A 27,534-nucleotide genomic window follows, 5' to 3' on the forward strand; every position below is an offset into this window, starting at 1 on the left:
TTTTTTGTACGTCAGTGATTTTATTGACTTCATCTTGACAAATGTTCAAAGCTACATTAAACAATGTGTAAGCTGCTGACGTGCGGGAATAAATAAGCTGCTCCCGACTCACTCACAGTCACACACAATTAACTGACCGGCGACAACGCGTGACAGTTTAAATAATCAGTCCCGTTTCTCACATTCACTCTGCATCGGGGAACCGATGATTATAAAATCACACTTCAGGGCCCCGTCCGAGATCGCTGCAGATCCAGGGTCATTGCCGAGGGATTTGTCTATTTAACATCATTATATTGGCCAGGATGTTCTCAGCTCAAGGTGAGGAAAAGGATTCTCTCCCAGGGACACTGGTTTCCCAGATCTAACCCGGCCCCCTGGGCTCTTCCTCTCTGTGTAATTCCCCGGCACGCCATTTGGAGCAGCTGTTGAATCCGGACACGTGCAGCTGGATAGGATGCGGAATTGCGTCACTACTGGATCGCTTTGGACGTCACAGAGTGTGAGACTGGAGCTAGTTCACCATTCAGATGTTCACAGATCAACTGTCAGTCCGGGTCTGGGTTCCTGCAGAGATCTCAGTTCCTTCCCACCAGTCTGACTGAACTGATTCCTCCACAAGCTAAAACAGATGGGAGAATAAAGATGAAATAAACAGATTACACAACATTGTCAGTAACAGGGGACCGGGGTTAACGTTTCAACAACACTCACAGACAAATATCACCAGTAAACCCGCGGATCCGCTGATATTTTATTACATTGAACATTAACACAAATACTCACTCGATCAGCTTCAGACTCGGGAGGGCCAATATGAAGCGGCGGAGAGCGGGGACAGATCGGTCCGTGAGCGAGTTGAATCCCAGCTCCAGCTCCATCAGTGATATCTTTGTACTGAGAGCAGAGGCAAGATCCTCGGCACCAGAATCTGTGAGACCGATATCCCTCAGCCTGGAGGTGAGGATGAAGGACACAGAGAGACAGGAGACTGTAACACAAGTACTGATCACATTAATGTTCAGTGTCAGACACCCAGTGACTGTAAACACAATCTCCCAGAGTCTGGTACTTACCCCAGTTTCTCTATTCCACACTTGGGGTTTGTCAGAGCCACAGACACCAGCTTTATTCCTGAATCTCCCAGTTCATTATAACCCAGGCCCAGCTCCGTCAGTGATGGGTTTGTTCTGAGTGCGGAGGCGAGATCCTCAGCACCACAATATGTGAGACCGACATCCCAGAGCCTGGAGATGAGAGAGAGTGAGGGTGAAGGACACAGAGAGACAGGAGATGGCACAAATCCCTAGTGCTTATCAGTTATACAATTACTGATCACATTAATGTTCAATATCAGACACCCAGTGACTGTAAACACAATCTCTCACAGTCTGGTACTTACCACAGTTTCTGTATTTTACACTCCGGGTTCCTCAGAGCCGCAGACACCAGTTTCACTCCTGAATCTCCCAGTTCATTTCCCCCAAGGCTAAACACAAACAGACAAATTGATGAACAAATTGATTCAAGCCGTGGGTCTGGGGGAAATTTCTCTCACTCGGATATTTCAGGAAATATTAACCACTTCAGCAAATCACTGAACGGAGTACCCATCACTGCCCAGCTCCAGGGTATTCACTGAATATCAGTAATGTAGTCTGTCGGTGTGACCCTGTAAACTCCACATAATCTCATTCCCCGATGGCTAGAAAAATGTTCCTGATATGAGAGCGTTGGGAGTATCAGGGATGAAGGATGATAGAAAGTCCCACAGTGAAGAAAATTTGTGAAAGGGAATGTGTCGATGGGAGATGGTGGAAGAGACCCCACCTGAGGGAAAGAGGTGGGAAGAGAAAACCTGCAGGAGAAAGAGAGGAAATAGTAAACATCCCGTAGGAGGAATGAGGATGAGGATGAGAGATTCCGCAGGAGTAAGGGATATGGGTAAAAGGAGATCCCGAAGGGAAAAAATGGGAATGGGGAAGAGATCCCACGGGGGGAAAGGGGATGGGAAATACAGATCCCTCGGGAGGATACCAAAGGGAAGAGATAACTGCAGAAGATTAGAGGATGCAGAAATAGATTTTACGGGATGGGTCTTTCTGAATTGAGGACCACAATCGGGAGGAGATGCCCAATGATCTGATGAAGTCTCCAAAATCTCTTCACAAGGAAACACAGAACCCTCCCGTCTTTGGAGAATTACTGACCGATCCCCTGGGTATTTGTCACTATTCTTCACAATCTGATTTACGACTGTTTAACCCAAATTGTTTTACTTTGAAACAACACAACGGAACTGTTTCACAGTTCAGAGTGAAAGATAAATCAAGTTACCTCAACTCCTGGCATTTGTGCAGCCCGGGTCCCAGCCGCTGGATTCCTTCACACTGAATGTGACAGCCCTGCAGGTCGAGGTGTTTTATTGTATCACAGAGTCCGATGACATGAGACAGGACCGCGCAGTCAATCGGGGTCAGTGCCATTCCACTGAATGAGAGTTTGTTCACAGATCCCAGTGCGACCTGAGCCAGTCCACGATTCTGAGACTCAAACAGGTAGTGCAGTGTGTTCAGGAGGCTCCTTTTACGAGATGCAATCCTCGTGTTTCCACTCTGGCGTTTAACCTCCTCCTTCACCCAGTCAATCACCCGGCAGGTTGTTTGATGAGGAAATGGACCCAGAAACTCCTCCAGGCCCCGAGCTGTCATTGGGGAGGAGAGACCAGCCACAAAACGGAGGAATACCTCAAACCGCCCATCTGTCATGTTGTGGGTTTCAGTGAGGAATTTCAGGATATCCTTGGGATGTAGGGTCAGGAATTGTGCGACTGCAGCTACAAACTCTTGGATGGTGAGGTGTGGGAATGTGTACACCACGCTCTGGGCAGAATCCTCTCTCTCCAAAAGCTCCATCAGGAACCCGGACAGGAACTGGGAAGGCTGCAGATTGTAACTGATCAAATCTCCATATGTAAATATGATCTTCCTCTCGGACACACCTCTGAAGGCCATCTGACCAACCCTGAGTAACACATCACGGGGTTTCTCAATCTCACGGCTGTGGTTCTTCAGGATGTTGTAAATATAGTAGGAGTACAGTTGGGTGATGGTCTTGGGAACTAGCTGCGGGTCCCTGACTCTTCGTGTGAAGAAGGGGCCCAGTGCCAGAGCGAGGATCCAGCAGTAGGAGGGGTTGTAGCTCATGGTGTACAGGATCTCGTTCTCCTCCACGTGTTTGAAAACAGCTTCTGCCACCATCTGATCTTCAAAATACCTGATGAAATATTCCTTCCGTTCCTCACCAACAAATCCCAGGATTTCAGCCCAGACGCTGATCTTGGCTTTATCCAATAAATGTAACGCAGTGGGACGGGTGGTCACCAGCACTGAACACCCTGGGAGCAGCTTGCCCTGGATTAAACTGTACAAAATGTCAGACACTTCACACCACCACTCGGGATCTGGGCATTGGTGCTTGGGTTCTGTATCTCTTTGACTGTCAGCAAAATCAATTCTGTGCTCGAATTCATCCAGACCATCAAATATAAACAGCAATCCCTCTGGATTCTTCCAAACATCTCTCAGGATATTCCCAAAGTAAGGATATTGATCCTGAATTAGTTGCCTCAGGTTTTTTCTGCAGTTAATAGAGTTTAAATCCCGGAATTTGAAACTGAAGACAAACTGGAATTGTTGGTATATTTTCCCCATGGCCCAATCATAAACAATCTTTTGTACCATTGTTGTTTTCCCGATCCCCGGGACTCCAGCCACTGCTGCTGAACTCCCAGATTTGGATTTACTCCGGGAAAAGCTGCTCTGGAACAACTGATCAGTCCGGATTTTTTCCAGCTTTCTGCGGAGATGTTTCTCTCTCCACTCCTCGTGGTCTCTGCCTCTTGCCAGCAGCTCATGTTCCACCAGTCTCCGATCTCGAACAGTAGAAATGACCGTGAGCTCAGCGTATCGATCAACCAGCTGGAAAACCTTCACCTTCTCCCTCATCAGGATCGTGTTCACTCTCAGTTTTTCAGTTTGTGCCCGTAGAGTCTCCTTGTGTTTCTGTTGAGCATCTTCCATGGAAACAGAGATAAAATGTTAAACGCTTCAACTCAGAACTCACTATTTAAGTAGACAAGGATTAGCTCAAAGGTTTTGCATTATTTGAACTTATCACTGGATTTTCTTACACTGAATTAAGTTTGATTAACAGACCCCAAAGTGGACGGAGAGGCATGGGCCAGATAATCATCAGATCATCACATTTCCACATTGATTGTTCAGTGAAGTTGAGTTTTCCCTGGTAGTTTACTGAGCCCCGACTAGACAAACTCCCACTACTGCCACTTCTATCATTGTTCTGTGGAAAAACTTTCAAAGCCCGGTGTTGATGTGGACTTTGGAGATAGAGAAAATGATCGTGGGCATTCTGTCAACGGAATAGGTAACGGGAATCACAGCTCCCCCTCCCCTCTCACCATCACTGATTCAAAATAAAAAGGAATACATTTGTGGATCTGTGGTGTGGTAGAAGATTAGAAACTTGGAAAATCTACAGCACAATACAAGTCCTTCGGCCCACAAAGCTGTGCCGAACACGTGCTTACCTTACAGTTTACCTGGGTTTACCCATAGCCCTCTATTTTTCTAAGCTCCATGTAGCCATCCAGAGGAGCCTTAACCAATCCTATCGTATCCTCATCCACCACCGCCGCCAGCCACCCGTTCCATGTACTCACCACTCTCTGAGCCCCTGACATCTCCTCTGTACCTGCTTCCAAGCAACATAAAACTATGTCCTCTCGTGCTAGCCATTTCAGCACTGGGAAAAAGCCTCTGACTATCCACACGATCAACAGCTTTCATCACTTTATACACCTCTATCAGGTCACCTCTCATCCTCCCTCACCCCAAGGAGAAATGGCCAGTTTCACTCAACCTATTCTCATAGGGCATGCATCCAATACAGTTAACATCCTTGTAAATCTCCACTGCACCCTTTCTATAGTTTCCATATCCTTCCCATAGTGAGGTGACCAGAACTGAGCACAGTACTCCAAGTGGTGTCTGACCAGGGTCCTATATAACTGCCACTTTACCTCTCGGCTCTTGAACTCAATCCCACGGTTGATGAAGGCCAATGCGCTGTATGCCTTCTTAACCACAGAGTCAAACTCCACAGCAGCATTGAGTGTCCTATGTCAACCAATTCCTCTATCCTGTAACGCCATCGGATTTTATCTTGTTAAGTAGACTCATGAGTTAACTTATAATATGCCTTATGAAAATATAATGACATGCACTGCATCTCCTTTGTCCACCCTGTTTGGAATGTCCTCAATGAACTCTAGCAGATCTATCAGGCAAGATTTCCCTTCATATTAACTATGTTGACTTTGACATTTTATAATTAGGCTGTAAATACCTCAATCTTAATAATAGACTCTCACACTTCCCCAACCACTTAGGTTGGGCAAACTGGTCTATAATTTCACAATCAAGAGAGAATCTGTAGATGCTGAAAACGCAGCAACACACACAAAATGCTGGAGGAACTCGGAAGGCCAGGCTGCATGTATGGAAAAAAAGTATAGTTGACGTTCCGGGCTTAAACACTTAAGTAGGTCTGGAAACAAAACGCTGGGGAGTAGAATTGAAAAGTGTGGTGGGGGGGAGGGGGGAGGTGTGGGGAGGAGAGGGGAGAGAGAATTACCAGGCGATGGGTGAAACTTGGAGGGGGAGGGTTGAAGTTGATTGGTTAAAGAGACAGAAGGCCATGAAAGAAAGAGAAAATAAAACAACTTTTTTTTTTAAATCTTATTCCTTGGCTTTTAACCAGTCACTAACTGTCTCCTAACGTTCCCTTTACATTAGGCTCCCTGATAAGATCTGGGTCTCACAATGTATCTGAAACCTGCCAGGGGTATGTGGCTTCTCTTAGTGTGTCAGGACCCAATCAGGGTTGTGTGGGGTCTCACAGTGTGTCAGGACCCTGCCAGGAGTGTGTGGGGTCTCACAGTGCGGCAGGACACTGTCAGGTACGTTTGGGGTCTCAATTCAATCTATTCAGATGTGATAGGCAACGTAGGAAAACATTGATCTTGCACACATTTAATTTAGAGAATGTGACACTGGTAGAAATGATGTTCAATAATCAGGGAGTATATCTGTTTCCTGTTCAGAAATGGGTGTGGTAATTTCACTGTTGGCCCTGTTCCTTCTGTAAACCAGATGAAGGACAATGAGGAACAAGTTTGTAGTGATTTACTAAACCCGTGTTCAGGGACACTGAGGGGTTTCTTTGACTGCATGTGGACTGGAACAGCATTAACAGAGGTGACAGAGACGTGAGTAGTTTGTAAACTTCCTGATTGGTCTATCTCTGGTACCAAATTCAAATTATCATCTTTGGGAATTGTTCCTGTAAGTGAGAGAGACTGAACCAGGGTTCTGGCTGAGATTCCCTATATTTATTTTAAGAGCTTCGAATAATCAAATAAAACATGGTCTGATGCAATATTAATAAGTTTTGCGATATTTGTCCTTCCTATGCTCTGTCCTCTGTTCAATGTGTAGTTGACTGATCCAACTCAGTCTGCGATGGTGAACCCTTACAATCTCTTTAGCCCATGCACTGCCGTGGGCTCCATTTTCACAGGCATGATGGGCTTATGGATGTAGTAAGCTTCTCATCCAGATGGTCACAATTTAACTAATTGCAATATTATTTATAGATATTTTCAGTCCTTTCCACATTCCGTTCCGCAATCCAAAAACCTTCAGTTTCTCTGTCCTAATTCTCATCTCTTCACCTTCCACAGTGTCCAGCACACAAACCGGCACACATCAATTTCAGCTTCTGTGAACTGAGCTGAAGAATTTGTCTCCGATCTCACCCTCAGTAATCCTGTCTCACTGCTAGAATTCCCAGGATTATTGAGTTGGAAATTAAACTGGATACCTTTAGCAATGTTTGCACTAAGTGAGTGCAGATGTGAAGAGATCAGGGTTCATATGCTGCTTTGCTGATTAAAGTGACGTTATTATTACTATTCTATGAATAGAACTTCAATGGATGAGCAACTCGAAAAAACAAAAATAATCTAAAGAAACTGAAGTCGTTTAGAAAATGGTTAAGGATGAGGCTATCCTGGAGCGGATAGTCGCTGGCAAGAGAAGGATTTGACTTTTTGATATGAAGAAATATTATTTTTTTTGTCATTCTCCAAATTGCCCCCTTTTCCACTCAAACTCCGCTGGGGATCTGTAGTTGCAGGCCCCAGAGCAGTGTGAGCACTTTCCTCAAACTCGCCAGCTCTCTGCCTCTTTCCTCAAAATGTCCTGTGAAAACTCTCCCTCTGGCAAACACGTTTCCCTGTGTCTCACTGTGTTCTCTGTCACAGTGCCAATATTTACCTGGTCAGACCCTCGTGGCTCAACAACTGAACCGCCCGACGCAAATTACAACCGTTGGTGGAAACGGAGGTCAAATTTCAACTTGATGAACTCCGCCTCAGCCTCATCGGGGTCATTGCGTACCGTTCCGATTGCCCCACTACCGGAGGGATGTTGAGGCTTTAGAGAGGGAGCAGAAGAGGTTTACCACGATGCTCTCTGGTTTAGAGGGCATGTGCTATCATGAGAGGCAGGATAAAATTAGATTGTCATCTCTGGATCATCGGAGGCTGAGGGGAGCTCTGACAAATGTTTGCCACATTAAGAGAGGCATAAATAGAGTGAACAGAGAGAATCGTTTTCTGAATGTCTCAAATGCTATTGAAGGTGAGAGGGTGTAGAGTGAAGGGGGAAGTGTCATCGATGCCTGGAAAGCACTGACTGGAAAGGTGGTAGACGTAAATTTTTTGAAGCTTCTAAGAGATGTTTGGTTAGGTACATGGATAAAGGAAGATGGAGGCATATGGAGATGGAGTCGGAAGGGGAGATTAGAGTTTGGGTTTGATTTACTTGTTAGCTGTTTCGGCACAATATTATTTGCCTAATGGCCTATTCCTCTGTTATACTCTTGAATTTTCAACACATGTTCACTCACCTTTCAATTCACTGAGAATCTTGAGTAAACCTTGAGTGGGATTTGATCGATGGGATGGATCAGAACCTGCTTGAATTTAAACACATTAAGGGGATAATTTATGGAAAATTGTGAAGTGTAATGTTTTGCAACTCAAATTTGAATTAATTACTGATATTATCTCACCATACATCTGTATTTCCTTCAGTATTTTGTCAAACTTTGGGACACCAATCCGCATTTTGACAAATGTTTCCCACATCACCCTCCGGGCGCGGGAGCCTTTCTCCATCACCAGGCTCAGGAGGAGTTTAGAACTGTCCGCCCGCTCTCCCTTATCAGCGAGATCAGAGATTTTCTGTGAAGAGTAACAGTGAACATATTGGGGACTGACAGATTCACACAGGGAATGAGAAGTAAATGATGTGCTCTGTAACGGGATCACACTGAGCAGTCACCCGGACGGGTGCTGATCCTGTCTGCACATGGACTGTACATTCTGAGTGCAGAGCACACGGAGGGACATTCACCTTGAACCTGGTCCACCAGTCAATGAGATCCTGGCTGGACTGTGACCGCTTCATTGACGTGGCTCCAAATCCATAAATAATTCCTCACCAGATTTGACAGTGTAACAGAAATCAGAAAATAACGATAACAGATGAGGAAAGAAGTCAGGAGACTTTTTATAACAGAGTGAGCAGTCTCGGAGAGGTTGCAGAAAAGATGATGTGATTCCTCCTTCAGACCACCAGTGTCCAACATGACAGCGGATTACCGGCTCACACCAGATTCATTTCCTTTCCCTTTTTCAGTGGAGGTTTCTTCAGTGATTACACATTACAACATGGCGGCATTCCCCGATTCACACTGTTTGCAGTTTCAGACTCTAATGGAATCATCTCCTCTCAGAACAGAACACACTCAAGCTCCTGTGGCACCCACTAATGATGTCCTGATTCTCATTGATATCCTGCTGTTAGGCTGCATGATCTTTCCAAACCCAAACCTCCTGTCATATTTCCATTTAATACTGTAAGACCGCACAACTGTCACTTGCTCAACTCAATCTGAGCAGCTACCCACCAGTCTGCAGGGTCTTTGCGCCCCTTTCTATCACTGGTTCAGATTCACATCTTTGAGATTGCATGTACACTATTTATTTCCCAGTTGTTCTTTTCTCTGATTTAATATCTAATGAGTCAGAGGTCCGACACCCATCAGTCCTGTGATGTTGGAAAATTCAAACATGTTCTCCCTCCCACTCACCCGATGTTCCTCTCCGCTGAACTGATTCTCGGCCGTTAACGCCAGGCTCACTCCATGCACCCCTCCTTCCATCGCCTGCTCCAGCCTGTCCCGATAGAAGTCCGTCAGCTGCAGCAGCTGGGAATCATTCCAGCTTGCCAGGAGCTCAGTGATCTCTGAGCTCGGACCTGTGAAGCACAATGGCGAAAATTAAAAAACTTACTGACCACATATTCGGAGGCAACATTATCTCTGGAACCAAAAGATGGTGCACCAGGTCACCAAACACAGTCCAAGATATATATAAAGGGTGGGAGGGAGGAATAGGTGTGGTTGGTGAAATGAGTGCAGGCTGGGTGGGGGTTCAGATCGAGCAGGGTTGTGGTGGGGCTTAGCAACATCTGTTGAAGGCTGCCCTTTCTAGTCCCCAGCAATATACCTCTCTGTTTTGGAAGGACTCTGCTTATTGCTGAGAATATAGTAACCCATCACCATCACTCTCCTGGTACTGCCAATCACCACCGCTTGGCTCTGAGTTACTTGGCTGCCTGCCTGGTCAACCCCTTCCTCCGCAAATCTCTGGAATATCTCACAAAATGCTGCAGGTACTCAGCAGGTCAGGCAGCATCTATGGAGGAGAATAAACAATCAACGTATCGAGACAAGGCCCTTCATCAGACTGGAAATGAGGGGACAGGAATTTTAGATATTGTCACATTACTTTCTATTCCTTGTGATCCTGATCTGAAACATTAACTGTTTATTCCCCTCCATGGATGCTGCCTGACCTGCCGAATTCCACCAATATTCTCTGTGTCATTGTGCTGCTCAAAACTTTCAGCATCTGCAGAATGTCTTGCGTTCTGAATACACTCTGTTTTAATGTCTGTCTCGGTTTGCAAGATGAGCAAAAAGCAGACAGTTATTGCACCCCTTCCACATGTGACTGTTCTGCCAGAGGGTCAGGCGGCATCTATCGAGGAGAATAAACAACCAACATTTAGGGTGCTTCATCAGACTGGAAATGAAGGGACAGAAATTCTAGATATTGCCACATTATTTTCTATATTTTGCGGTCCTGATCTGAAACATTAACTGTTTATTTCTTTCCATGGATGCTGAGTTCCGCCAATATTTTGAGTCTTTGTGTTGTTCAAAACTTTCAGCATCTGCAGAATGTCTTGTGCTCTGGAAAACCTCACTGTTTTATTGTGCATCACTGTCTGTTTGAAGAGCAAACAGCAGACAATAATTGTGCTCCTTCCACATGTGACTGTTCACCCAGAGATGTTACCTCTCAGTCTCGTCTCTCTGCTCAGTTTTTACAAATATTTTGTGAATTGCTGATATTGGAATAAACTCAGACAAGGTGTCAAGGAAATATTTAAAAATTAAAATAACTTGCTAACATACCCATGTCCTTTCCTGATCTTGACATCACTGAAACTTCTCTCCTGCCCACTCCTTGAGCCATTTTGAGGACAGTTGTGGTCAGATTTTGATGGTCTGTAACAAACAAAATTAACAGTAGGGTCAGATATTAATTGAGGTGTAAAGCAGAACACTGCTTTGTTTTTCAACTGAGGCAAACATTTCCAAATATCTTGGACCTATCCACTAAAGGATTGACACAGCCAGATCCACCCACAGACTGATCTCCCCATGGATTGTGCACCGTGTTGGGATTCTCCGGGGTATCTACTCACTATATTGCAGGCAAATCCCTATTAGGTAAAAATCTTGTGCCCTGGAGGGATGTTTCAATGGAATGGCGAATGTGGTCATCCTACCAGTTTAACATTGCCTGGCATTGACACCTTTGGTAATATATCACTTGACTCTATAGAGAAACACTCTGACATCCTGAACAATGCAATCTCACCCATAGTATCATAATATCTTGTCCTGAACCACTATCATTTTTCCAGCAGGAATTTAAGATCATTAAAAACTCAGTCAAGATTTCTTTAAGCATATCACCTGGCTATTATATGACACCCTGTCAGGTGTGTGTAGTCTGACAGTGTGTCAAGACTCTGTCAGGGGTGTGTGGCATCTCACAGTTTGTCAGGACCCTACCAGGGGTATGTGGAGTCTCATAGTGTGTTGGGACCCTGTTAGGGGTCTGTGCGGTCTCTCAGTGTGTCAGGAACCTGTCAAAGGTCTGTGGGGTCTCACAGTGTGTCAGGACACTGCCAGGGGTGTGTGAGGTCTCACAGTGCGTCAGGACCCTGTCAGGCGTGTTTGGGATCTCAAACCGCGTCCGGAACATGTCAGGGTTGTTTAGGGTCTCACAGTGTATCTGAACACTACCAGGTTTGTGTGACATCTCACGATGTGTCAGGACCCGGCTGGGGTGTTTGGGATCTCAAACCGTGTCCAGAACATGTCAGGGGAGTGTGGGGTCTCACAGTGTGTCAAAACACTACCAGGGATGTGTGGCTTCTCACAGTGTAGCGGGACCCTGTCAAGGGTCTGTACTCTCTCACAGTGTCTCATAACCCTGTCAGGGGTGTCTGGGATCTCAAAACGTGTCCGGAATGTGTGGGGTCTCACAGTGTATCAGGAACCTGACAGGCGTGTATAGGGTCTCACAGCATGTCAGGACCCTGCTGGGGGTATGTGGAGTCTCACAATCTGTTCGAACACTGCCAGGGGTGTATGTAGTGGGTGGAGTCTCACAGTCTGTTTGAACACTGCCAGGGGCGAATGGTGTCTCACAGTTTGTCAGAATCCTGCCAGAGGTGTGTGTGGTCTCACAGTGTGTCAGGTCCCTGTCAGGGGTGTGTGGGGTCTCACAGTGTGTCAGGACCCTGTCAGGGGTGTGTGGGATCTCACAGTGTGTCACGATCCTGCCAGAGGTGTGTGGGGTTTCACAGTGTGTTTGGGCACTGCCAGGGGTCTTTGGGATCTCATAGTGTGTCAGAACACTACCAGGGATTTGTGGCCTCTCGCAGTGTGTCAGGGCCCTATCAAGGGTCTGTAGTGTCTCACAGTGTGTCAGGACACTGCCAGGTGTGTGTGGCATCTCACAGTGTGACAGGACCCTGTCGTGGGTGCTTGGGATTTCAAACCATGTCCGGAAAATGTCAGGGGTGTGTGGGGTCTCACAGTGAGTCAGGACCCTGTCAGGGTCGTGTGTGGTCTGACAGTGTGTCAAGACCCTGCCTGGGCTGTGTGGGGTCTCACAGTGTGTCAGAATACTACCAGGGCTGTGTGTCGTCTCACAGTGTGTCAGGACCCTGTCAAGGGTCTGTGGGGTCTCACAGTGTGTCATAACCCTGTCAGGGGTATCTGGGTTCTCAAACCATGTCCTGAAAGTGTGGGGTCTCAGAGTGTGTCAGGTCCCTGCTAGGGGTATGTGGAATCTCAGTGTGTCAGGTCCCATTCAGGGGTGTGTGGGTTCTCACACTGTGTCAGGACCCTACCACGGGTATGTGGAGTCTCACAGTGTGTCGGGACCTGTCATGGGTGTGTGTGTTCGCACTGTGAGTCGGGACACCAGGGGAGTGCGGTGTCTCACAGCATATAAGGACCCTACCAGGGGAGTGTGGGGTCTCACAGCAGATCAAGATCCTGCCAGGGTTGTGTGTGTCAGGACCCCGTCAGCCATGTGTGTGGTCTCAGCGTGTCAAAACACTGCCAGGGGTGTGTGGGGTCTCACAGTTGTCAGGATCCTGCCAGTGTGTTGGGTCCCTGTTTTAGATGTGTGGGGTCTCACAATGTGTCAGGACCCTGTCAGGGGTGTACGGGGTTTCACAATGTATAAGGATCCTGTCATGGGTTTTGTGGGGTTTCACAGTGTGTCAAGGCTCTGCCAGTGGTATCTGGGGTCTCACAGTGTGTTTGGAACCTGCCAGGGCTGTGTGTGGGCTCTCCAGGCAACTTATTTGGGTGAAACATGGAGCAGATGATCGTTGAAATATTTACTGTAGAGAATGTGACAGTGGGAGAAATAATTTTCTTCAATAATCAGGGAGAGATCTGTTCTGTATTCAGAAATAGATGTTGGAACTTTACTGCTGTGACTGTTCCCTCAGCAAACAGCATGAAGAACAGTGAAGAATAAGTTTGCCGGGAAATTGTCGAGAATTGCCAAATCCTTAGTGCAGTTGAAGGGAGGGGTTTTATTGTCTGAATGCAGACGGGAAAAGCATTAACACAGGTGACAGACCCGTGAGCAGTTTGACATCTTCCTTTGGTGCCGTTTGAATATTAACATCTTTGGAATTTGTTCTTGGAAAGGAGACAGGCTAAATGAGAGTTGTGGTCCAGATTCTTTATATTTTTGTTCAGGGGCTTTGAAAAATCAGTTAAGATATGGGCTCCTGTAAGATTAATAATTTTTACGATATCTGTCTTCACTATGCTGTCTCCTCTGTTAAATGTGCAGTTGAGTAATCCAACTCAGTCTGCAATTATGAAGCCTTGCAATCTCTTTCGCCCATGCACTGCCTCCGGCTCCATTTTTACAGACACAGTGTGCTTACAGATGTACAATAGTGAGTTTCTTATCCAGACGGTCACAATTTAATTAATTGCAATATTATTTATAGATATTTTCAGTCCTTTCCACCTTTCTTGCCACAATCCCACAACCCCTGGTTTCTCTGTCCTAATTCCCATCTCTCACCCTTCCACAGTGTCCATCACACATCACATCAATTTCAGCTTCTGTGGACTGAGCTGAGGATTTTGTCCCCATCACACGCTCACTGATACTGTCTCCTGATGGAATTCCCAGTATTACTGAGTGGGATATTAAACTGGATAACTTTAGCAGTGTTTGCAGTAAGGAGGCGCAGATGCGAATATAGTTAATTTCATATGCTGCTTTGGGGTTGAACAGACGAGTTGGGGTGCTACCTGCTTTTCTCATTAAATTATCATTGTTATTCTGTGACGAGAACTTCAATGGACTTCCGGTTCTAAAACTGATTTCCTGCAGGATCTGAGGGAATTAAGATGAGGGCTGTATCGGGGATTGGGTGGCTGTAGGGAAATGATTTCACCTTTCAGAATAAGACATTTCCTATAATTTCAATCCTCAGATTGCCCTCTTCTCCATTCTGACTTGGGTGGAGGGATCTGTGGTTGCGGGACACAGAGAGGAGTGATCTCTTTCAGCAAAGCACCCATCTCTCTGCGTTGTTCCTCATGCTATCCTGTGAAATCTCTCCCTCCAACAAAATACTTCTCCATGTGTCTCACTGAACACCACTGAGCACAGGCCCAGAATCATCAAACGCTCCTCATAGTTAAAGCCTGTCATTCCTGTCATCATTCTTGTGAACATTGTGAGCAACAACTTTACTGAACACATTTTCAGCAATAACAGGCAAATCGGTACCAGGGTAACTTATGGGGAAAAAATGATTTATTTTTACTGTTCTACTAACCATCCCAAACTGAGCACCTATGCTCAGGTTCATTATCAGAAGATTAAACCATTCCAGGGTGAATGCAATTTTTAAAAAAACTGGAATTATTTGAGATGGTCAGCAGGTATGGAATGGCCGTGGGAAGAGGAACAAAGACACAATTCAGTTACACAAATTTCACAGAATGGCTTCAAACATTTTCCACTTTTAGTGCAGATCACCCGCATCCCGACTTTCTCAAATCGAAACGTAACACACACAATCTAGTGCAAGATCTTAGCGGGCCATCCCAGCCCCGAACCGTCAACTGTTTACTCTTCTCCATAGATTCTGCCCAGCCTGCAGAGTTCCTCCAGAATTTTGTGTGTGTTAACTGGAGTCTCTGTATGATTTCCGCTGCCTGACAGACAGGTGACAGTGGGGGGCAATATCCACATACAGTTTGAACACTCGACCGTGTCCATTTCTACTGTTGTATACACGGAACAGCTCACTTAATCTCAGCTTTTGGAATTGGAGCTTATCCTCTCCTCAGAATATCAGTCTTTGCTTCCCAAGGAACTTCAGAACCAAATATCTGAGCCCAGAAGAGAAACACTCGCTCAACACGTTAAAACCTCAGTGGCCCGATGCTCCTCGCCCCACAAACACTACCTACCCAATGCTGCATTTTCCAAATTATTTCATATTTACACCAGCTACATTTTAAATTATTCCCTCCACATATTCCCTGCTCCATCGGTTCACAGAGTTTTGGGTTCGATTCACATCCCGGCCCGATACACAATTCAGACCCAAATGGAAAATGTGCAGGTTTCACTTAAATCACTTTTGTGTACAAACACTAATTTCTATTCACATTCCTCCAGCTTCACTGGACGGGAACACTGAAACATCATGAAGTGAGAAACGGCAAGAGGAGGTCTTACGCGACCACTGTTTCATTTACGGTGAGTGTCACTTTAGAAACGTCTGGAGGAGGCGGGACTATGAAGTCAGTGTAACAAGCTGTAACAGAGCGCTGGGACTGGCCGTGAGAGGGGAGAGAGGGGAGAGAGGGGAGAGAGGGGAGAGAGGGGAGAGAGGGGAGAGAGGGGAGAGAGGGGAGAGAGGGGAGAGAGGGGAGAGAGGGGAGAGAGGGGAGAGAGGGGAGAGAGGGGAGAGAGGGGAGAGAGGGGAGAGAGGGGAGAGGGGGAGGGAGAGAGGGAGGGGGAGAGGGAGGGGGAGAGAGGGAGGGGGAGAGAGGGAGGGGGAGAGAGGGAGGGGGAGAGAGGGAGGGGGAGAGAGGGAGGGGGAGAGAGGGAGGGGGAGAGAGGGAGGGGGAGAGAGGGAGGGGGAGAGAGGGAGGGGGAGAGAGGGAGGGGGAGAGAGGGAGGGGGAGAGAGGGAGGGGGAGAGAGGGAGGGGGAGAGAGGGAGGGGGAGAGAGGGAGGGGGAGAGAGGGAGGGGGAGAGAGGGAGGGGGAGAGAGGGAGGGGGAGAGAGGGAGGGGGAGAGAGGGAGGGGGAGGGAGAGAGATGACTGCAAGCTGCTGGCGGGTATTTTACTGAAACAACGGGTTAAGTTTGATACTTTCCAATACCCAAAGGATTGGGTTCATCAACGGCACATAATATATCGGATGTGTGACTGGTACTCGTATGATCCATACGTGGATTTTGTTGGGAGTATCCTGTGGCAATCACGTTTGTTGAACTTTACCTGGATCCGGGTGTGCTATGTGGTAACCACTTGTGCGAAGCAATATTCTGTGACTGTCATCATGTGAGAGTTCTACGTGGATTTTTGAATGACTCGGCGGATAAGATCTTCGGCAACTCTTACTTCGACTTCCCCAGCGTGGATGCCGTGGAACTGCGTGATCCCCTCTCTCTACATTTTAACATGGATTTACAAATATCTCCCCTCATCCATTCCTTGAATTGCTGAACCTTTCTACTCTGCCATCTTAAGACTTTAGTAAATGCTCCAGAGCTTGAATTTTTGGGAGCCACGCACATGCATAACACTGTTGACTTCTGTCTATTCCAGGCATGGGCAAACTATGGCCCGGGGGCCATATGCGGCTCGTTAAGCTTTTTAATCCGGCCCGCAGAACTTGATGAAATTATATTAATAAGCCTTGTTAACGTTTTTTCCCCGCAATTCTGGCGTTTTCCCAATAGATGACGCACTCTATATACATTGACCTTTGTTGAGGTGCAGCGTATTACTCCACATTTGCGCTTTACTCTTTGTTCGGCTCAACCTATTTGTGTGAACAGGCGTTCAGCGTCATGAACATCAACAAAGCCAGCCACAGATCCAAGTTAACTGACCAACACCTCAGATCCATCCTGAGAATCACCACAACAAAACTAAATCCAGACGTTGATGCGCTGGCTAAAAAGGGAGACCAACAACACTGTCCCCACTGAAATTAAAAATAAGTTTCTTCGTTGTGTTATGTAAAAAATGCATTTGAAAATATTTTTTCAATAAGCCTTACATGTTACATGTCATTTCTGTCAAGTGATGGACATGAGTAGTACGCAGGTGCACGTACGTTCTCAAAACAAAAAATATGCTCCAGATCAAATAACGCGCTCCGTATACTGGCGCACTGTCACTGTTCTGTCCTTGTGCTGGTCGTTGTTGAGTTTTGACACAGGGGACAATTGAATAAGAAGGAGCAGGACAAGTGGACCTGCATCTCCTACCGTTTTTGAAATAAAGACAGTCAGGAGGAGAGTGATGATGATAATATCTTGAAGGATAAGAGAATTTTCAGTGCTTTAAAATAATAACTGTTACTATTAAAAAAGCTGTATTTTATTCATTTAATTTTCAGTGTTTTAAAAGTAATTTCAATAAATAGCTAAATACCATGGGACTTCAAAGACAGATATTTTGTTGTAATGCATTTGTTCATTTTCAATTGAAATTAAAGCACATGTTTTCTACATATCCCATGATATTTTATTTTCTCTTATGAGGTGTATTACCAAAACACTCCGTCCATCTGCTCCTGGTCCGGCCCCCCTGTCAAATTTTAGAACCCTTTTTGGCCCACAGGTCAAAAAGTTTGCCCACCCCTGGTCTATTCCGTTTAATTTTCTATATTCTCAAGTAGATGCTAATAAAGACAGCGGTTTTAACATTAATCTCGGACTTCAACAGAATCAAGGGCTTTGCTTCCGCTGGCCATTGAGGAGAAGAGTTCCGAACACCCTCAATCAACACATGAACAATAGATGTATCCGTCTGAAATTTGAAATTCTGAAAAGGGAACAGGCGTTTGCTGTACAGATCCCGCACCTTCGCTTTGAAGCAGGTGGCCATTGTTCTATAGACCTGTTCTTAATCTTTACTAAGCCTGTGGAAAATGTCAATCGTGCAAACAGTTAACATAGAAAAACATGGAACATAGAAAACCTGCAGCACAATACAGGTCCTTCGGTAAACAACGTTGTGCCGAATGTAAACCTATCCTAGAAATTACTAGGGTTACCCATAAGCCTCGATTTTTCTAAGCTCCATGTACCTATCCAAAAGTCTCTTAAAAGATCCTATCGTATCTGCCTCCACCATCGTTGCTGGCAGCCCATTACACCACTCATCACACTCTGTGTAGAAAAAGTTACACCTGACATCTCTTCTTACCGACTCCCAAGCACCTTAAACATGTGCCCTCTTGTGGCAGCCATTTCAGTCTTGAGAAAAAGCCTCTGACTATCTGCACGATCAATGCCTCTCACCATCGTATACATCTCTATATGGTCAACTCTCATCTTCTGTCGCTCCAAGGAGAAAAGGCCAAGTTCACTCAATCTGTTTTGATAAGGCATGTTCTCCAAACCAGGCAACATACTTGTAAATCTCCTCTGCACTCTTTCTATGATTTCCACATCCTTCCTGTAGTGGGGAGACCAGAACTGAGCACAGGGTCCTATATAGCTGCAATATTACTTCTTGGCTCCTAAATTCATTTCCACGATTGATGAAGGCCAATACACACCGAATGCCTTCTTAATCACGGAGTCAACCTGCGCAGCAGCTTTGAGCGTCCTATGGACTTCGACCCCAAGATCCTTCTGATCTTCCACAGGGCCATAAATCATACCATTAATACTATATTCTGCCATCATATTAGACCGACCAAAATGAACTATTTCACACTTATCTGGATTGAACTCGATCTGCCACTTCTCAGCCCAGTTCTGCATCCTATCAATGTCCCACTGTAACCTCTGACAGGCCTCCACACTATTCACAACACCGCCAACATTTGTGTCATCAGCAAACTTAGTAATCCATTCCTCCACTTCCTCACCCAGGTCAATTATAAAAACTACGAAGAGTAAGGGTCCCAGAACAGATCCCTGAAACACACCACTGGTCACCATGCAGAATATGACCCGGCTACAACCACTCTTTGCCTTCTGTGGGCAAGCCAGCTCTGGATCCACAAAGCAATGTCCCCTTGGATCCCATGCCTCCTTACTTTATCAATAAGCCTTGCATGGGGTACCTTATCAAATGCCTCGCTGAAATCCATATACACTACATCTACTGTTCTTACTTCAGAAATGTATTTAGTCACAACCTCAAAAAATTCTAACACTAGGAACAGAAAAAGCAAAGCTGCCAGAACTGGCTCAAAATAAACAAATATCTCCTTGATCGCTGATACAATTCAGAAACAACTTGTTGTTTGGAAATAAAGATCCGAAATAAATACCTGAAACTGAATTATTCTTAAGTCAATTCCCCAAGAGTGTGAGAGCTTTCTGACAGTGTAAATACTGTGTACCGTTTCTTACAAATAATCCCGCCCACAACCCCACACATATCACATGTAACCATGGCAACACACAGAGTGCTGGGAGAACTCAGCAGGTTAGCTAGCATTTAAGGATGGGGGTAAGCAGTCGATGTTGTGGACCGTCCCTTCATCCGGACTGGACTGGAAAGGGGAAGAGGGCAGATGATTGACTGATTTGGAAGGTGCGGCTTGTTGCTCTGTGAGACTCGGTGCTCAGGGACTGCGAGCAAGCAGCTGCCTGTCCGGTCACATTCCACAGAACAGGGAGCGGCCGTTCCGCTGAAATCAAATCCAAACCGGTTCGACAAAACACTGTCATTCAAGTGTGAAGAAAGCTTAATATTGCATTTAACCCCTTCTTCTACAGGTAAGAGCAGTAGAACCAAAGGCACAATGTAAAGAACATTACTGGGCTCTCGAATGTCGACTACTATTTTCCATAGATGCTGCCTGGCTTGTAGAGTTCCTCCAGCATTTTGTGTCTGTTCATATGATGACCCCACCACTCCAGGGATCAGGCTGGTGAATATTCATTGCACTCTCTATAACAAATACTCTCTAATCTCTTTGTTCATCCTCTATGGAATTAATTTCAATCTTCTGTAGCCCTGTGTTGCCCCAAACACTCACCTCCCTCCCCTGTCACTATTTCCAACTTCCATCTCCCCCCTCACCTGGATCCACCTCTCACTCCCCAGCTCTTGCCCCATCCCCACCCCTCACCTCTTTTCTCTGACTATTTCCCATTCACTCTGTCCAGAGGGAGGGTCTCGGCCCGAAATGTTAACGGTCCATTTCCTTCCACCGATGCTGCCCGACCCACTGAGTTCCTCCGGCAGTTTGTTCTTTGAATGTCAAGCAACTGAAACTTTTTTACTAAGCTCCCAAGTGGAACCTTGGCAAATGCCTTGCTAAAATCCACGTAGGCAACATCCAATATCTTGTCTTTAATAAGAATGCTGAGACACGACCTACCAGGCACAACGCCATGCTGACCATCCTGGATCAGTCAATGTCTCTCCACATAGTCATATATCTGGTCCCTTAGAATAGCTTTCAATAACTTTCCCACTACTTACATCAGGATTCCCGGCCTCTCATTTGCTGGTTTATTTTTGGAGGTTTTCTGAAGCAGTGGAACAACATTTGCTATCTTCCAGTCTTGGGCTACCTCACGTGTCGCTACGGATGATTTAAATATCTCTGCTTGGGCCCTGCAATTTCTGCACTTGCCTCCACACCATCGTAGGGAGGACCTTGTCAAGTCATTGTCCCTAATGTGCTTTGAGACAGCAAATAACTCCTCCTCTCTAATCTGTGTAGGGTCCATCTATTACATCGAGTCATTTTGCAGTATGGCCGTCCCTGTCCATATGAGAAAAGTTAAAATCACCTACCATCACAAATTATATTTCTACAACAGTCTGCAATCTCTCAGCAAATCTGCTCCGCTAAATCCCACAGACTTTTGGTGATCTGTAACACAACCCCATTAATGTGGTTGTATCATTCTAATACCTCAGTTCTGCCCATAAAGCCTCAGCAAAGGAATTCTCCTGTCTTTCCTGACTGAGCACTGCCGGGACATTTTCCTTGAGTACCAATGCACCCCTCCCCCATTTGATTCCACATGCACATACACATTTAAAACAATGGAAATACAGAGCAGCCAGTCCTGCCCCTCCTGCAACCAAGTCTCACAAATGGCTAAAATGTCATAATTCCACATGTTGATTCATGCCCTGAGCACATCTGACTTTCCTTTAATACTTCGTACATTGAAACATGCGCAGCTCAGAACATTAGTCGCATCATGGTTAGTCTGCGATTCCTGACTTTGTCTGCTGTCCTAACAACATCTGTTTGAGAAGATTTCTTCTGCTCGCACTCAGTAGAAACCAGCCTGGAGAGTATTTGTAGCTGACAGAAATGATGTTGTTTCTCTTAATCCATTTGGACAGTAATTGTCTCGTTAACATGAACATGTCAGGACTCCCTACTCCCACTAAGTTCACAGCCGATCCCGACCAAAGCCGAGCCTTGTTCTAAGTGCTGATCGGTGTGCAGAATCATAGACAACACTTACCTCTGATGCTGTAACCGGCCGGCGTTCAGTGTGGTCCCAGCAAATCACAGTCCGACTTCCCCGGTGACCAACAATGGTCTTACAACGACGTTCACACTCTGTACGGAGAGTTGAGTCTGAGCTGCTGCTCCTGAGGCCACTCGGCTGTGATGTGTCCGCCGCTCATTTCAGATGGACAGGGCCGGGTGAGCCGGGGTAGAGCGGGACTGCCGCAGCCTGGTCACACCAACTCTCACCGGCTCAGGATGGGTCTGACAGCAGGATGGGGGCGGGAGTAGGATCAATGTAGCAACCCTTAAGAGGAAAACAAACAGGCTGCGTTAACCTTTCTGTCCGGATTTCCGTGTGGATTTCTCCTTTTTCTTTCATAGCAACCAGTGGGGCGGAGTTTCTCTGTTTAACTCAGCGAGTCCTGAGCTGCGAATTTGATCGAGCCCGGGTTCTGGGAAGGTCTGAGCTCCGCCCTTTATGTAAACAGGACTGCCCGGCGTAGGTTCGGACTCCCCAACCCTGGGAAACGCACACTGCTGAATGTGGCCAGGCATCAAGGGTTTACAGACTACACAAGGCTTGACTGTACCAATGATGCCCCCCTCCCTGGCACTCCAAACAATGCCTCGAAGCACACAACACAAGCCAGCCAGGAAAGCCACTACCCTCACAGCTGAGCATCCAATGTCTGCAACAGCAAAGTTAATGAGGACTCTGGCCAGAAAGCATCCAGACTGAGCTCACAGAAAGAGTGTACATATGTGCGTTGTTGCCTTCACAGCCATTGTCAACACTTCACTCATCCAGGCTGCTGTTCCCCCGTGCTTTAAATCATCCACCATCATCCCTGTATCAAGGAACTCTACACATTCAGAACAAAGTGACCTGCTGCCCAGTGGAGCTGTTGCCGATCAGCATTAAGTGCTTTGAATGGCTGATAATGGCACAGATCAAAAATTCCAATCCTGGTTCACTGGACACTCACCAGAATGCTTACCGACTGAGTCGCTAAGTGGCAGATGACGTTGCATCTGTCAATCCCTTTGGCCTGACATGCCTAACAAAGAGACAAACAAAAATGTTGTTTCTGGATTTCATTTCAGCATTCAACACTGCTGTCCCACAAACCTTGAACTAATTTCCACTGTTATGGTCTGGTCCAGAGCCCGCATTCCAGTTCTTGATCAGGTTCGCGGACTCCGGATCTTGTAACCGTCCCTCGTTTCACCCTGGAGCCCAATTAGTCACACGTGTGGATCACCTTGGCTTGCTTGGGCTCAAGGAGGTGCACCTGATGCCCATCGGCTGGCGGTATACTTAAGGGGCTCTGGGACTGAGTAGAGTTGGGGGGTTGTCAAGTTCATCCTGGCTTGGAGTATGCACCATTATAGAGGAGTTCTGCGAGTGAGTCTGGAAGTCACCCTGGATCGAGCTCCCTTCCTATCCCTTGCCTCTGTCGGGTAAGCCAGGCCGGACTGCCACTGCTCGGTGGAGGGCTCTGCCCCTTCCTATCCCTCACCTCTGATGGGTTGTGCCCTGTGATCTATCCAGGTGCCTCGTGACTTCCCCAGGCCCCCACGTTCCTGCATAGAAGGTCCGGGCCCTGCCCAGGAGTTATGTGTCCTACCCAGAAGACTGCCCTTTCCTAACCCTCACCTTTGATGGGTTGTGCCCCTTGAACTGCCCAGGCCCCTGTGTTCCTGCCTGGAAGGCCCGGGACCTGCCCAGGAGCTATGCGGCCCACCCAGAGAACTCCAAGATCCTGCCTGAACCCCAGAATCACTTTGAACGCCACGTCCCTCACGCACACCACAGTCTCCACATCTTGTCTATCGTTTAGTTGTTCCCGTCCTGTCCCTGGAACTTCAGTGCCTGCATCCTGTATTTGGGTCCAGTCTCATGTCCCCTTATGACACCTACGCCTCTGTCTAAACATACCACTATGCAACTGGGTGGTGGACTTTCTAACCAACTGACGACAGACAGTCAGGGTGTACAACTGGTCCTCCCTTCCCATCATCGTCAACCTGTGAGACCCTCAGCCTTGTCATGAGACCATTGCTCTACACTCTGCTCACACACAGTTGCAAATCCAAACACCCGAACAAGGCCTACCCGTCATCAAGCACGTATCCACATAAAGCTGCTAGAACAGTACCATAATATTATCAAGGTGACACACCCTGGTCAGGGACTGTTCGACCCACTCACAATCGCCCATCAGGGAAGAGGCTACGTAACATCCACGCCAGGACAATCAGCCTCAAAACAATTATTTTCCCTAAACAGTAAACCTGATCAACACCTCCTCTCTCACCAACCCACCCCTCCATACCCTCACCACTAATTTAACATTCCCTATCAGTCAACATATGTCCAGATACTCCTGTGCCTAACATCACTTTATGAGCAGACGATCAATATCAGTCTCCATATGCCCACACACTGCTGTGCCTAACATCACTTTATGGACATACAATCAATGTTTTTTTAAAGCAATCATACTGTATGGATTGTGCTTTTTTATTATTATGCTCTCTATCATTTTGTTTTTTTTTCCTGTCCTGCTTCAGATCGAGAGTAACAATTATTTTGTTCTCCTATACACCTGTGTACTGGAATGATATTAAACAATCTTGAATCTTGAACCCTGGGGAAAATACCATGACCAACCACATTATCTAATCTCCCTCTTGACTTTATAAACTCCTACAATGTCACCTCCATTCTCCTCTGGAATGAAGATCCAGCTTGGCCAACCTCTCCCTATGACTGGGCCCTCTAGTCCAGGCAACATCTTCAGCAATCTCTTCTGCACCGTCTCTAGATTGATAATATCTTTCCTACAATAGCATGAACACAACTATACATAATACTCTGTGCAGCCATAACAACTATTTACATGACTACAATATATTGCCCACAATCCAAAATGTGAAGGCCAGAATGATTAAAGACTTTATTTCCAGCCTCTATACTTGCATGTCCACTTTCAGTGCACAGTACACTTGTACTCCCAGGTCACTCTGTTCCACAGCACTCCATGCCCTCCCATTCACTATACCAGTCCCACCCTGGTCTGACTGTCCAAAATGCACCATCTTTTACTTGCCCACATGGAAAACTATTTGTCATTCCTCAGCCCAACTCCATAACAGACCCAAGGTCCCTTTGAAATTCAAAGTAACCTGTCACAATATAAGCAGACTCCCGAATATCGTGTCAAACCTGCTAACCATGCTACGTACATTCATATTCAAACCAATGGCATGAATAATGAATTATAAAGGTCTCAATTGTGACACACACATTCCGATAATCACAGGCCTCCACTCGCGAGATCCAAATTCAACCATCACCATCTGCTTCCTGTCATCGAGCCCGGTCTGAATCTACCTCTTCAGTTCCCAGTGAATCCCATATCACCTAATCTTACAGATCAGCTGCCATGTGGAATCTTGTTACAGACTTTACCAAAGTTCAGATGAACAACATCACTGTCCAACTTCACCCATCCCCGTAGTTACCTCTTCAAACATTTCCAGAATACTTGAGAGGTATGATGTCCCTCTGGGTGGTGTAGTTGGTGATTTCCCCATAACCAACGTCAAACCACCCGAGACTTCAGCTTCACTGCAGACTCAGTAAGTTCTGATCCCAGCTGCAGAATTACCAACTTCTATGCTGCAAGTTCCATATCTTCAGAATCACCAGACCAATATTACAGTTTAACCCACATACAGACTCCTCTGGGATGTTTTGGTGTTTGTAGAGTTTATCTATCTGGACTGAAGCGTGCACACTGTCTGTTCTATATTCTCAGAGACTCCATCCCAATATTATAACCCACACACATACTCTCCTAGGACACTTTGGAATCAGCGATTTGCCGTGGTGTTCCTGTCATTTCCGATTCACAAACTAAGGAGGAACTGGAACCTAATGACCCTCTGCCTGGGCCAATGCTCAGGCTGGTTCACCGGTCTGCAGATTGTGAGAGGATGCGAATACACTTCAGCTTGTATCAGCAGCTAAACTGAGCACGTTTGATCAGTATATCATTGCTGTGAGGAATCTCACCCTGCACAATTGGCTGCCATGTTTCCCACAGTGTAGCAGGAACAAAGTGGTTTTAAAGAAAAATCACTAAATAGAAAACACTGAGAACTCAGTGCATCAGGACACATCTGTGAAAGGAGAAATGGTGGAAGACCCAATTTCAGAAATGGGACTGTCCAAGATCCTGCCCGATCAGCTGAGCAATTCCAGTATTTTCTCCTTACTTTACATTTCCTGCAAAAGTAGTTTTTTTTCTTCTACTTGAATGCACAGATATGAATTGGTTGCAAAACGTTTGGGGCACCCCAAACTGTTCAACAGATTTGTGTTAATGCCACCCCACTCCACCAATTTGTCAGTTTTCAGTTCCTTCTGACCCTGATGTAAACACATCTCACACAGTAAATACTCACAGCATTCTTTCCTCCCACTATCATTCTGTTACATTTGCTCCCGAGGCCACTGTCTCTACCCTGAGAGGTGGTGAACACAGAGCAATAAAATGTGCATCTCTTCTTACAGCTTTGGCTAGCTGTTACCCTGGAAATGGAGGAAGTGACTCACCAAAAATAAATGGAAAAGGAAACACTGGACCTCTAACATAATATATTGAGATTATTACAATAAAGATTAACACTGCAATATTTTTTAACGGTGGAACTAAAATTGACATGGCGGTGTTTACCCTGCCACGTGCTGTACTAATGTAACCGCAATTAACCAAAAAAATACACAATTCCTGGAAAACAGTGAGGTAAAACGTGAATGACAATAGGAAGTAGGTGCAGTAGTAGGCCATTCGGCCGATCTAGCCAGCACCGCCATTGACTGTGATCATGGCTGATCATACATAATCACTACCCCGTTCCTGCCCTCTCCCCATATCCCTTGACCCCGCTATCTTCCACTTTGCAATGAAGACAAAAGTTAGAGGAAAGATTGCTGATAGATATCATTGAGCTGATGGGATACAGTCTGGACAAGACTGAACAAGATGGGCAGGGAATGAGCAGAAAGAATCAGGTGGGAGAAGGGATCAAGAACAATCCCTGATGGTCCTCCAGCAAAACACAGGTACTGAATTAATAGTACATACTACTGTAGAAATGATTCTAAAATGACAACACTAGGACAAATAAGAACTGGCATCTACCCTTGCCCCTCACCAAATTTCATCAACACACCATAAAACGTATCCCATCCGGATACCTCACACCTTCGTACAGCTGCACTCTTCTTTTAGCTTCCAGAAACAGCAAAGAACTGAGGACACAGCTGAACACATCATGGAAACGAGCCTCCCCATGGACTCGCTCTATACTTCCCGCAGCCTCAGTAAGTCAGGCAACATAATCATCACTAATCAAATCTCACTGAGATTTCTCAGGTCCTGTTGAATTTATTGCCAAGTGCACAAGTACGGGAAGGTACAGAGAGACACTGACTTGTGGCAGCATCACAGGCAAGTACATTCAGATAACACACGGAACACAAATTACACGATTCTCCGTCAGTAACAATATGTTTACGTCATCCTGCTAATAGGACCAGAAAAACAGGGGCTGAGCAGCGGCTCATCTCAGACGGTTCGGTTTGAAGGTCTCAAGAGCCCGGACCGACCCCGGCAGATTCTGCGAAGGAAGCGAGGCGAGGCCTGCAGTTCGGGGAAGTTCATCCCCTCCCCCTTCAGGATTCACCGACCACCCTGTGTTTCTCACTCCCTCCCCACCCCCACCTTTTATTCTCCAGTTCTCTTGTTTGAATTCGGGACCTCCCCGCTCCGGACCTGTTTCAATACTCACCGAAAGGAAATTGTCCCTGGCTCCCCGCCCCAGGGGGCGAGGGTGGGAACCCCCTCCCGATCCCAATCCCACCGCCGACCAGCTTCAACAAAGAACGAAAAACAACACCGCCCTTCCCGCACTGAGCATGCGCG

General features: G+C 46.3%; 1 protein-coding gene across 3 annotated transcripts; it reads right to left on the minus strand.

The window, feature by feature from the left end:
• LOC132388827 (NACHT, LRR and PYD domains-containing protein 3-like) lies at positions 1-27,534 on the minus strand. 3 transcript variants are annotated; one of them, XM_059961251.1, is made up of 11 exons: positions 27,401-27,534; positions 21,549-21,842; positions 10,693-10,785; positions 9,301-9,467; positions 8,218-8,389; positions 8,053-8,118; positions 2,338-4,075; positions 1,403-1,489; positions 1,077-1,247; positions 787-954; positions 1-622 (listed from the first exon to the last, which is right to left on the minus strand). In XM_059961251.1, exons 3-11 carry the CDS (start codon positions 10,751-10,753, stop codon positions 535-537), a joined length of 2,718 nt encoding a protein of 905 aa, XP_059817234.1. In that variant the 5' UTR covers positions 10,754-10,785; positions 21,549-21,842; positions 27,401-27,534; the 3' UTR covers positions 1-534. The 3 variants fall into 3 exon arrangements, with proteins under 3 accessions (XP_059817234.1, XP_059817232.1, XP_059817235.1); XM_059961249.1 differs by having other exon boundaries at positions 8,053-8,121; XM_059961252.1 differs by lacking the exons at positions 9,301-9,467; positions 10,693-10,785; positions 21,549-21,842; positions 27,401-27,534 and having other exon boundaries at positions 8,223-8,287.

Source organism: Hypanus sabinus, unplaced genomic scaffold, assembly GCF_030144855.1.
Source record: "Hypanus sabinus isolate sHypSab1 unplaced genomic scaffold, sHypSab1.hap1 scaffold_419, whole genome shotgun sequence".
In the NCBI taxonomy this organism is placed as follows: Eukaryota; Metazoa; Chordata; class Chondrichthyes; order Myliobatiformes; family Dasyatidae; genus Hypanus; species Hypanus sabinus.